General features: G+C 41.9%; 1 protein-coding gene and 1 non-coding gene across 11 annotated transcripts in view; one reads left to right on the forward strand and one right to left on the reverse strand.

The window, feature by feature from the left end:
• SNX25 (sorting nexin 25) overlaps nucleotides 1-12,192 on the forward strand; it is a 115,809-nt gene that overhangs the window by 36,360 nt on the left and 67,257 nt on the right. Inside the window, exon 6 of one of the 10 annotated variants that reach the window (XM_057697109.1) lies at nucleotides 9,586-9,705. The exons of the other annotated variants lie outside the window; for them this stretch is intronic. Coding sequence (XP_057553092.1) covers nucleotides 9,586-9,705 — 120 coding nt within the window. The remainder of the gene's footprint in view (nucleotides 1-9,585; nucleotides 9,706-12,192) is intronic. 10 annotated transcript variants of the gene reach the window in all.
• On the reverse strand, nucleotides 2,381-2,487 carry LOC130830682 (U6 spliceosomal RNA). The gene has a single exon (XR_009047850.1). It is a non-coding gene; the product is annotated as a U6 spliceosomal RNA (small nuclear RNA).

Below are 12,192 nucleotides of genomic sequence, written 5' to 3' on the forward strand. Positions count from 1 at the left end.
CTAGAAGGGCCGCAAAATTCTCTTGTAACAAAGGGTGTAAACTTCTTCAGGGTCAAATGTGCCTGGCAACGTCAGGTCTGGGATCGTAATCCTGAAGAATGTATAGTTCCCCCAACAAGCTTGGCAAAGAACCCTAGGAGAAAAGACTGTGAAAGGCATTTTTGTCAACGATAGATACACACATCCAGAGCTGCTGTCTGTAATCTTCTGTAAAACTGCATTATCCTGGAGCATCTTCCCTGGACCTATGACTACGAGACAGTCCCTTGGGCTTTTGCAGTACCGTAGCATTTCAGGTGTTCTCTTTGATGTGGCACTGCTATACCTTTCGTCCTCGGGGTGGTTGTCCCTGTTCATTGTATTTAAGGCACAGACTTGAGGACTAACTTTTACTCCCTGCTTCTTGCACGAAAGAGGCTGCCAGGAACAACTCTGTGGTAGCAGAGGTTGATCTTTTTGCTCAAAATGATGCCTAAATTATTTTGTTACTTGGCTACTTGTTGTTAATCTGATAAAAAAAATTGCCTTCTATTTAAGGGTCCACTCTGCTCACTCATATCAATAGGCAGGATTGCTTTTTATCAGACTTTTGTCTAAAACTCACGTCGATGAGGCCTATCAGCCGAGTAGCATGAATGGAGCTGCTTTCTTCTGTCATAGTCTCAACTATTCTTTTGTTTTTCTGATACACTTAGAATCCTCTGCGCCCTGACTCTGTTAGCATTTCAGGTCCTCTTCAGATTGCTCTCAGTAAAATTTTGGGGTAGCTTGCTTAAGGCAGGGAATGCGTCTTATTTAGACCAAGTAAAACCGTCCACTTTTATTTTGTACATATTTGGGAGTTAGATGAATGTTTTCTAAAGGAAATAGTCATTCACGTCTGCTAGGCTGGAATGCATTAAAAATAAACAACAGAAAAACCCCTTCAAGGTGCTATTTGTAGTTCTGCAGTAGTTTGTTTTTTTCTCTAAGTCAGCATGAGATGCTTTCGTAGTGGGATTATAGAGCTGGAAATGCGTCCTTCAGGTATTATACTAAGTAATGGTTTTTAACCCTGCCCATGTAGCAGAATCAGCCAGGCTTTAAAAAATTACAGGTTGCTATCCTGCTGTCCCTTTGAGGCTACTTCCTTTTTCTTCTTTTGTAGCATCCAGGATGTCAAGGTGAGGATATGGGAGCTAGACTGGTTTAATGTTTTGAGTTTTCCGGGTCTTCTAGTAGGAGCAGTGATCAACTCTGCTAACAAAACAGGAGCCAGAGATCTGAGCGTCGTGTTGATGTACGATGTTAAAGGGCAGATGAATAGATTCCCACTGCTGGTGTGGCTGGTGGGTTGATGGTCCCGTCAAGGTAGGCAGACCCACGTTCAGAGCAAAGACGCATCTATTCATGAAACTCGACAGTCACAGCCATACAAGAGAAAGGACTGTGTGTTCCTTTATTTTGAAGATAAAGCAGGAGCCGAAGTAAATGTTAAGCAAAGGAGCAGTGAAAGGTTTTGTCCTGACGGAACTTCTTGTAAAGACTGTGGTCCAGGAATCTGGCGTATCCAGGGCTGCCTGAGGTCTGTAATTCTTCAATGCATTTGTGAAAAGTACTTTAATAAGATGTATTTGCTCCTCCATGAAAGATACAGATGCCGAGGCTTCACCCCCCGGAACTTTTATGTAACTGGTCTGGATCTTGGGCATCAGCTTCCTAGGTGATCATATAATATAACCGAGAATCTCTTTTAAATGTAATATCCTGCCAATCTGAAGTCTTGGCTAGATGTCGTATCAAGTAATTCATTGTATTCTGACTCATCGAAAACTGTTTATTACTGTTTGAGATATATGGTAACTGTTGAGGAAAATATTGACTAGTCAGGACGCCTCATTCTTCTCCCATGTTTACTGTGATGAACAAAGGGCATTTTTTTTTTTTTTTTTTTTTTTAGTATATGACATATGGCCTTCAGATTTATTTTTATTTTTGGCTGCATTGGGTCTTCGTTGCTGTGCCCGAGCTTTCTCTAGTTGTGGTGAGCAGGGGCCACTCTTCGTTGCAGTGTGCGAGTTTCTCATTGCGGTGGCTTCTCTTGTTGCGGAGCATGGGCTCTAGGTGCATGGGCTTCAGTAGCTGCAGTGCATGGCCTCAGTAGTTGTGGCACACAGGCTTAGTTCCTCTGAGGGATGTGGGATCTTCCCAGCCCAGGGATCGAACCTGTGTCCCCTGCATTGGCAGGTGGATTCTTTTTTTTTTTTTTTTTAATTATTATTTTGGGGGGTACACCAAGTTCAATCAACTTTTTTTATACACATATCCCCGTATTCCCTCCCTTCCTTGACTCTCCCACCCCTCGAGTCCCCCCCCACCTTCCCCGTCCCAGTCCTCTAAGAAAAATATGGAACACTTCACGAATTTGCGTGTCATCCTTGCGCAGGGGCCATGCTAATCTTCTCTGTATCGTTCCAGTTTTAGTATATGTGCTGCCGAAGCGAACACAACAAAGGGCATTTTATCCCTGACCTTCCTGAGAGATGTGTATAACCCAAGGTTTCTCAGCCTTGGCAAAATTGACACGTGGGGCTTGATAATCCTTTGTTGTGGGGATTGTTCTGTTAATTGTAGAATATAAGCAGCATCTCTAGCCTCTGTCCACTGCATGCCAGCAGCACTCCCACAGTTGTGTCAACGAAAAATGTCTCTGGATGTTGCCAGGTGTCCTCTGGGGACAGAATTGTTCTTAAGAGCCACTGGTTTAACCCCACGAACAGTTTGTAGATACCATACTTACATTAGTTAGGATTAGATTCAGTTGAAAATTATAGAAAACCCACAAAATAATGATGACTTGTCCAAGTACAGAGGGTTTTTTCTTCCTTGCATAAAAAAAGTCTGGAGTACCCAGTCCAGGGCTGTCATGGGACCCCATCCTCCTCAAGGACCCAGGCTCTTCCTAGCTCAGTGCTCCGCCATCCTGTATTCTGGAGTATTCCCCGTTCAGGATGTTCTCTGGGATGCCATCCGTCATATCCTAATCCCAGAAAGTGGGATGGAGGCAGGGAAAGATGGTGGCAAAGGTCATGTGCTGCTTGTCTTTTAAGGAAATTTCTGACAGACGCTACATGACATTTTTGTTTATATTTTGTTGGTCAAAACAATTGAGAAAAAACAAAGAGTCTTATTCTGGGCACCCTTAGGCTTAGTAAAAAGTGGAGGATTCTACTACTAAGGAAGAAAAAAGAATGGGTAAGGAAGAGGCAAATAGCTGTTTTTGCTACAGTACTTCATGTTGTGTAGTTCAAGTGAGGCAGGATAGCACTGCTTTCCACACAGGTATTGGAGAAATGCTGCTTTCCTGGGCTAGGCATTGCCAAGATGAAAGAGGTGTCAAGCAAATGCTCGAGAAAGGAAAACTTTCTTTGTTTTTTAAGCTACGATTTGTTGAATATCTAATAGGTATCAAGTGCAATGCTGGGTGCTTTATAATCATCATCTGGTGGTTATAACAACCGTATGAAGTAGGCACTGTGATTCTCACTGTATGGCTCAGGAAAGTAAAGTGACTTGCCCTGGATCACACAGCTAATAAGTAACAGAGCTGGGGTTTGAACTCGGGTCTGTCTGACTTCACACCCCATATGTAAAGATAGGTAACTTGCTAGCCAGGTGGTCAGAGAACAGCAGTGACTCACGGCCCCAGCCTTATGGGATTTCCTGCAAATATGGAGATAACGCTCTACTGTTTGTGAGCCTTTGCAGGCACTAATCTGTGTGGGGAACGATACCATCAGAAGTATTGATACTGTCATCTTTTATTAAGAAAGCATCAGACTGCCAGAGAAACGAGTAGTAATAAAGAAAATCAGAGCAGCCTGTCACTGCCATAATCTCATTTACCGCCAGCCCAAATCTTTATTAGATTTTTCAGTTCTGTATTTGTTTATTTCTGACCCTCATTTTAAAGAGCAATAGGGAGAATCTAAAAATAGATAGGAAATTCTAATAATGAATGAAGGGTTTAAAATTAAAGACATTAAGGATTGTTTAGCTTGGAGAAGGGAAGGAAATCTTTTATCTAGCACACACTGAGATTGGTTTGGTGGTTTCTGTTTTACCAGACTTAAAAGCAAGAGGCGATAGCCATCATGAGTGGATTAACTTAAGAGATCATGGCTAACAGCGGGTTACTGAGAGGGGTTGCTAAACATTTTTTCTTCAGATATTGCGAGGGGGTGGATCTTCAACTCTGAATCAGTTTCAGTTTAAGTGCATTTGCACATGAAGATAATATATTAAAAAATTAAAATTCTTAAAATTGCATGTCTCTGTGTGGAAGAATTTAAATTATTTGAATGTTCAGTGTTCTGAACAGTGATTCTGAAAATGTGAATCTTGCAGTAAAATAGGATTACACTATGGAGGAACAGGAAAAAAGAAATCAAGCGTACCTAAGACAACCTACTGCAGCGTGTCAGAAATCACTGAGCACGTGTAAACTGCTAAGGGAGGCTCGTGTGGGCGGACAGGGCGATGGAAACTCATAAAGTGTAAAACAGAAGCCTGGCAAGTTTTTATGAAAAGAATAAATGAATATAAATTTAGTTTTAAAAAAAATTAAAATGCGAGGCTGCCTATGAAAAGTGTTCTCAAAGATCGTTCAGTTTTGTGAAGAATAAAAGTACATTGACTTTAGAATGTAATTCCTTCTGGTGTCTGAGAAATAGCAGAGGGCACAGAGATGGGAGTTAAACATATCCGAGAACACAAATTATTTTCATTCGGGAGGAAAGATAATTAAGTGTTGGCAGCAATGTAAAATTTGATACGAAAAGGGGAATTTTGGTATGAAGAAGTCTATGAAGTCTCCAAAATTAAAGAATTGACATGTGCTTATGTTTGGAGCAGCACTGGCGCCATGTTAGATGTGGGTAAAGTGTTACCTCCTTTCTGAATGACAGTTAGGACCACAAGTCAGTTTAAAGCACTTGGCGCAGGATCTGCATATTCCTGATTGTTAGCTGACACTCTTATTGTTTATAATCATTAGACCGAAGGTTGCAAATAGATTTAATTTCTTTGTGAAGACTGGCCCATTCCTAGTGGCCCGCCAGGATGCAGTGTTTCATCTTGGGGTTTGAGGAGGCCTAATGAGTAGTGGTGTTCCTCTGTCCATCCTGAAGTCTGACCCATCTTAGGGCCAAGGAATAAGGCAAATGAAGACCACAGTATCACTCATTACCGACAGATGATGGAGAATGTAGTTTATATGTGTGGGCAGTGCACTCTGACAATTAGACGTTCTTTCCAACCTGGCACTGCCGGACCAGAATCCCACTCCTTGTCCCCTCTTCTCCCTGCTCCCGTCTCCCTGGCAGGCGCTGTCTACTTGCTGGCTGCCCAGAGAACACATGCCCTTAAGAGGAAGGGGAACAGAAGGGCTGTGCTTTACAGGCCCAGTTCCTCTTTCTCTGCAATTAGATTAAAAGCCTCTTCCTCTCTGGGGAGAAGAGGAGAGGAGTGAGTGAGAGATGGAGAGAGGCCAGGGATGGAGCTTCTTGGACTTAAAATAGAAGATGAAGGGTTGAGGGAGGGGTGGGGTCGATGGGCACTGCTTGTCTCTAAAAAACAAAAACAAAAATTGTGGTGCTAAGTGCCTCCTCAACAGAAGAGAACTTTATGATTCACAAGCAGTGAAGGCTGGTAGTGGGGAAGGTTGGTGGAAGGGCGGTTGGTGAAAGCTGGTGGAAGTGGTTTGCTGGTCATTTTTAGCAACTGGCTTTTGTAGGGGGAGGGGTAAGAAACCCTGACTTGTAGCATTTGCCAGTTTCTCTGGTGTCCACGCTCCTACCACGGCCAGTGTAAAGCCACCAGCCTGACATCACTGCACGTGGAGCTGGGAGGAGATGTGCACCAGTGTTTCTATGTACAGCATTTCCTCCACACTGATAAAATGGGCTTAAAAAACCTCCAGCATAGATAATAGTGAAATGAATGAAATTATAGGAAATGATGAGTTTTGAGTACTTTTACCTTTAAAAAATGGTAGGTTTGTATAATTTAATTTTAATAATGGTGAGTTTAATTCCTGAAGTGCAACAGCCAGCTCTCCTGAGCCGGCACAGGCCTCGCAAGCGGAGAGGCCCAGCCCTGAGTAGCAGCCATGTGCACCCTGTCTTTTGATGGCCTGCACTTGACAATCAAATGAAATGTGGTTCTTCTAGAGGCAGATGAGTGTTAACAACACAGGGAGTCAACCTGTAGTGACGAATCAAGCATCAAGCAGGCCCTGGCCACGAACCTGGGCTCGGGGTCTTCCAGGCCTGAATTTCACTGTGGCTTCACTGCTTGCAGACTGCATGGCCCGAGGCAAGTCATTTACACTCTGTGCCTCAGTTTTAATTGAAACGGGGAAAACAGTTGCTACTGCATAGCGTGATCCTGATAATTAAATGAGAAAATGCATGTGACAGGGCATGCGAGGCTCCCAAGAAGAACTGAAAAAGTTACAGTTGTTGGGGAGCGGCAAGAACACTCTCAGCTCTTGACTTGAGTAGGATTAATGGATGAGGTGAGGCAATGCAGTGGTATCTTCTTTCAGAAAAACTTTGTTCAAAATGTACAAGAAGTCATTAGGACATTTTCAATATAGAGCTTAAAACTAAGCAACTGAAGGTGATGTTCAGCCTTTCATTCTGAATGAAAAGGCTTTATGTAAGAATTGGGAATGGAACATACAGCTGTGTACAGCTGTACGTGCTGTATCTGTAAATACTTTATAACAATATTAGTAGCTGACATAAAAATATAAGGAACACAAGTAGAAACTAGATACAGGCGGCAGAGAGAAAACTTTGGCTTTCTCGAGGTTAACTAAAGGGCACCAGCTGGCCAGTGGTGACAAAGCTTTGGCTGCTAATGTAACATGTAATTTCCATAGGCCCTGGGAACTAGCAAATGAATATATGGTGGTTATTTTAGGGAGATTAAAAGATATAGACAATATTAAGAAAATAGAAATCACTTACTGCAACAGATTAAAACTGTGAATATTTGGCGTATATGTATGTCCAGATTATTTTTTGTATATACATAAATTGTGTGTGTGTTTACATACATTCAGCAGTCCCCAGGCTGCTCTGGTGCAGAACTTTCTAGCTGGTGTGACTCACATACAGCGTATGGGTGTTCAGAGATGACTGGTCTCTTAAGCCCACGAGGTGGTTGGGCAGGGCCTGAGATGGCTGGTCACCCCAGCGTCCTGATCGGATACGGTCACTTGCTATGAGTGCCATGAATGGAAAAAGGCTGGGAAATGTGCATTGGACTCTCTGTGGAATCAGCTGCTGTCTGCCCTCTGGAAAAGTGGAAAACAGGTTTAAAAGGCCCGTTAGTGGAAAGAACCTCTTACTCCCCTGAGTCCTAACTGAGAATCTTCCCTCCTTGTGCTGCAGCTCTGGGCACTTCCTGCTTAATACCTCCGGAAAAGATAGCTCAGGACCTGGTTGTTACCCTCAGCAGTACTCAGACATGAAAGCTAAAACGAGACGCTTTTCTTTGTTCGTAATATTGGTGAAGATTAAAAATTCGACACCTGGTGTTACCAAGAGTGTAGGAAAATAGACAACTTCATGTCCTGCTGGTAGGAGTAGAAATTATGGCCTTTCTCTTACAGTGTTTATAATCGGAACAACAGATCACAAAATGTGCATTCTTTTTGATATATTCATTATTCATAAGAATTTACCTTAAGAAAATAATCATGAATATGTGGAGAGATTTCTCCAAGAATGTTTCTTGTAATTTGTTTTAAAGTAGAGAGGAGCTTGAAATAATTAAAATGTCTAACAATAAGGATTTGGTTAAAAAAGTTTGGGCTCACCTATACAGTGGATTGCCGGGTAACAATGAAGTTGCATCAGAATATTTAATAATGTTAGGAGATAGTAAATATAAATTTACAAATTAAAAAGGCTCTAAGCCAACAAACACATGAAAAGATGCTCAACATCACTCATCATCAGAGAAATGCAAGTCAAAGCCACAATGAGGTATCACCTCACACCAGTCAGAATGGCCATCATCACAAAATCTGGAAACCACAAATGTTGGAGAGGGTGTGGAGAAAAGGGAACTCTCCTGCACTGTTGGTGGGAATGTAAGTTGGTACAGCCACTATGGAAAACAATTTGGAAGTTCCTTAAAAAACTACAAATAGAACTACCATATGATCCAGTAATCCCACTACTGGGCATATATCCAAAGAAAACCATAATCCCAAAAGAAACGTGTACCATAATGTTTATTGCAGCACTCTTTACAATAGCCAGGACATGGAAGCAACCTAAATGTCCATCAGCAAATGAATGGATACAGAAGATGTGGCATATATATACAATGGAATATTACTCAGCTCTAAAAAGGGATGAGATGGAGCTATATGTCATGAGGTGGATAGATCTAGAGTCTGTCATACATAGTGAAGTAAGTCAGAAAGAGAAGGACAAATATTGTATGCTAACTCACATATACGGAATCTAAAAATGGTACTGATGAACTCAGTGACAAGAACAAGGATGCAGATACAGAGAATGGACTGGAGAACTCGAGGTATGGGAGGGGGCGGGGGGTGAAGGGGAAACTGAGACGAAGCGAGAGAGTAGCACAGACATATATATACTACCAACTGTAAAATAGTCAGTGGGAAGTTGTTGTATAACAAAGGGAGTCCAACTCGAGGATGGAAGATGCCTTAGAGGACTGGGGCGGGGAGGGTGGGGGGGACTCGAGGGGTGGGGAGTCAAGGAAGGGAGGGAATACGGGGATATGTGTATAAAAACAGATGATTGAACCTGGTGTACCCCCCCAAAAAAATAAAATTAAATTAAAAAAAAAAAAAAGGCTCTAAGCCAGTATTTATAACATAAATCCCATCTTATAAAACAAAAAAATTGTGTTTGTGTAGGAAAAAGGTTGTAAAGATATACCAAATGTTAATAGTATGTTTGAATGTTGTGCTTTGTGTATTTTCCCATTTTCTTGAAAGAGCATATGTTACTTTAGAGAAAGTAAAAATTGGCTCAGACTGAGAATGTAAAATCTGCCTGTCCGTTTATCGGGCTGGGATAACAGACACTAAAACCAGCTACCAAGTTAACAGAAAACAATATTTCTTCTAAATATATTCAGTGGCTGTAAAATGTCATAATGATTCTCCTCTCTGAGTGACGACTGCTTTCTTGTTCACTGAGAATCATTGCTCTCAAAATTCTATCAGAAACTTTGCTGTGTGACATTATATCCGTAGGAATGATGCGTCCTCTTCTTGCCTGGAAGGTTTCAGTCACTTTGACACAGAGAAGCAGCCTCATTTTAACCCAGATGCAGAGCTGCAGATAAGAGATTTCTGGACTCAGCATCCCATGTTTATCTTACCTTTGTAGATTCCGAGGCAGTGGGACCTGGGATCCATCTGAAATTGACCCCTTTACAAGCTCTGCTTTGAGCCTGTCACAGTGCTGCTTCATGTACATTTCATCCACACTACACCCTTTCCCAGAATCCTGTAGTAACTTTCACCTTTTTTCTTTGTTTGGGGAGATGCCCCGTGGTTCCTCTTGCTCATGGCAGTGGGTCAGTAAACCTGATGCTGTTGAACTGCAGTGACCCTGGTGGTCTTCAACTGATCAGGCTGAGACAGTCTTATAGTTTGGAAAAAAAGTAAGGTTACTTAAAATAGCTTTTATATATATTTTACACACACACACATATACACACACACGCATGCACCCCTGTCTCCCTAAATAGCACGTATCTAAAGAGTCAGCAGCTGTGTTAAGGAATAATAATTAAGTCATTAAAACTCTCACTGTGAGCACGTGCTGTTCCAGATATTTTAAAGGTGTTCTCTCATGTAATCTTCATAGCAACCCTATGAGGAAAAATGCTGTTACTCCTGTTTTTACAGGTGAGGACTCTTGAGTTTTAAAAGCTTGAAGATTTTTCCCAAGGTGACACAGTAAGTGTTGAGAGCAGCATTTGAACACAGGCCATCTGGTGCCAGAGCTCACATTCTTATCTGCTCTGATGCACTTCCCAGATTACCCAGCAGACCTCGGCAGTAGTGCCATGGATGTGGGAAACAGCTCCAGCTTAGCTAGTGGATGTAACCATGGCTTCATTTCTTAAATTGAAGTCTCTTTAATGAAAACATTATCTCTAGCCTAGTACAGAGTAGCCTGTGGTAACTCTGAAACAGTATTTTTAAATTTCTGATTTTTCTTAAACGTTTGTGTGTAGGTGGTATTCTATTCCATAATAGATCCTCGCTAATTTCGATATGAAACAGTATTTTAAACCATTTACCATGTTGTACACCTAGACTAGGATTTATCCAGCCTTTGACTCTCCTAAGACTTTCTGGCACATGCATGCCCAAGACAGCTCTAAAGTAATACTTAAAAGGTGTACCTAATGGAATGAAGACACATTTTTTTGTTTTTTTGGTTTGGCTTCTAAATAACTTTGAAGGCAGTTCTAATAGAATCCCAAAGCTGTTCTGAACATTTAACAGTAGAAGGTGTTGATTTCTAAGGTGATTATTTTGCAGGGCTGTGTAGCATTCAGGAGAGATTAAGATTGGTGGGAAGAGTTCGTACAAACTGTCTTGCTCCAAGTCATTATTAATTTCACGAAGTGTATAAAACTAAAGAGGTGAGGTGGCGACTCAGAGGGGCAGGGGGCAGCCAGCTTTGTGTGACTTTGTCATTATCCATGAGACAGGTGATGCTCTGGGTGGGATCTTGCCAGAATGGAAAAGAACTGAATTCTTGTTATGCTGCTTCCTCCTAACACTTGCGTTTACATCATCATTTTGGAAAAATATACTAACAATCGCTGCTCTTCTGATCAAGAGCATGCTTACAAATATTAGTCCTCCTGATTATTGAACTGAACTTGGCACGAGCAAGGCCACGTCCGCCTCTGGAGGAGGACAGCTAGGGGAGCACCAGGTACCCCCAGATAGCTCCTCGGACAACTAGGAAGCCTGTGCTGACAAGGATGGCCAGCATTTGGATGTATGTTTTGTGTGGTTACGTTGAGAGTGAAAAAGTCCCTCCCTTCCTACTTTGCCTTTTGATATCAAGTGAAAGTGAGTTCTACAAATTCAGTAATCATCTTCAGATGCCTTGTGTGCTCAAAGCCCCGTGTGAGGAGCGTCAGGTATTTGTAAAGATAAATCGGTTGTGGATCTTCAGATTCTCTCCCTGCCCATCAAGGTGTTACATTGTTCAGCGGAGGAGACCCCTGTGGGTGTAAATAGTTAAATATGAAGCAAGATAGGCCAGAAGTAGAGTGCGAAGAGCTAAAGAAATGGGTAGGGAGCAAGTTTTTCATCCTATAGCTGAGATGAATCTAAGAAGCTGCAGAGAGGAGAGGGCGAGGACTGTGTATTCAGAAGCAAATAGGATTTCAGCAGGTAAGGGGGGAGAGGTTGTGTATAAGAGCGAGAAGAAATGGAGCAAAGGCTGGGAGGCAGGAAAGGGCTGGAGTGTGTTTGGGGTGTTACACGTGGTCTGCTTTGGCAGGAAAATGGTATACAAGAGGGACATGGAAGGCAGTATGGCTGGAAAGATGGTCTGGCCTTCGCCTGCTGATGCTGTGCTTTAAAGGGCCTTAGACAGATAAACACTAACCTATATTGAATTTTAGGGTAGCCAGAAAATGGATAAGAACATGAGCTTTAGAGTCAAGCCCTAGGTTGTAATTTTGGCTCTCATACTTAAAAGCAGTGAGACCTTGTATAGATTTCTTAATCAACCTGAACTCCAAATTCTTCCTCTGTAATGTGGGGTTAATTACAGCACCTTGTGAGGATTAAATGAGATAATAGAAATTAAAGTATCTAATCAGGTACCCGGTACCTAATGAAAGGAATCTATTAGCTGGTATTACTTTTTAATTTTGTGAATTCATTTGAACATTGTACCTCTTACTCAGATGGCATGTGTGTCCTTCAGTACCATTGATGACTTACCAAAGTGGGAATCACTGAGCACATCAAAAGAACAGATTGTTCAGCATGTGTACTTGTTAAGTGTTACAGATGTTAACACATTTAGCACATTGTCTTAGTCAATTTGGACTGCTATCACAAATATACCATAGAATGGGCGGTTCGAACAACAAATATTTATTTCTCCTAGT

The sequence above is a fragment of the Hippopotamus amphibius genome, chromosome 10 (genome assembly GCF_030028045.1).
Source record: "Hippopotamus amphibius kiboko isolate mHipAmp2 chromosome 10, mHipAmp2.hap2, whole genome shotgun sequence".
Lineage (NCBI taxonomy): Eukaryota > Metazoa > Chordata > Mammalia > Artiodactyla > Hippopotamidae > Hippopotamus > Hippopotamus amphibius.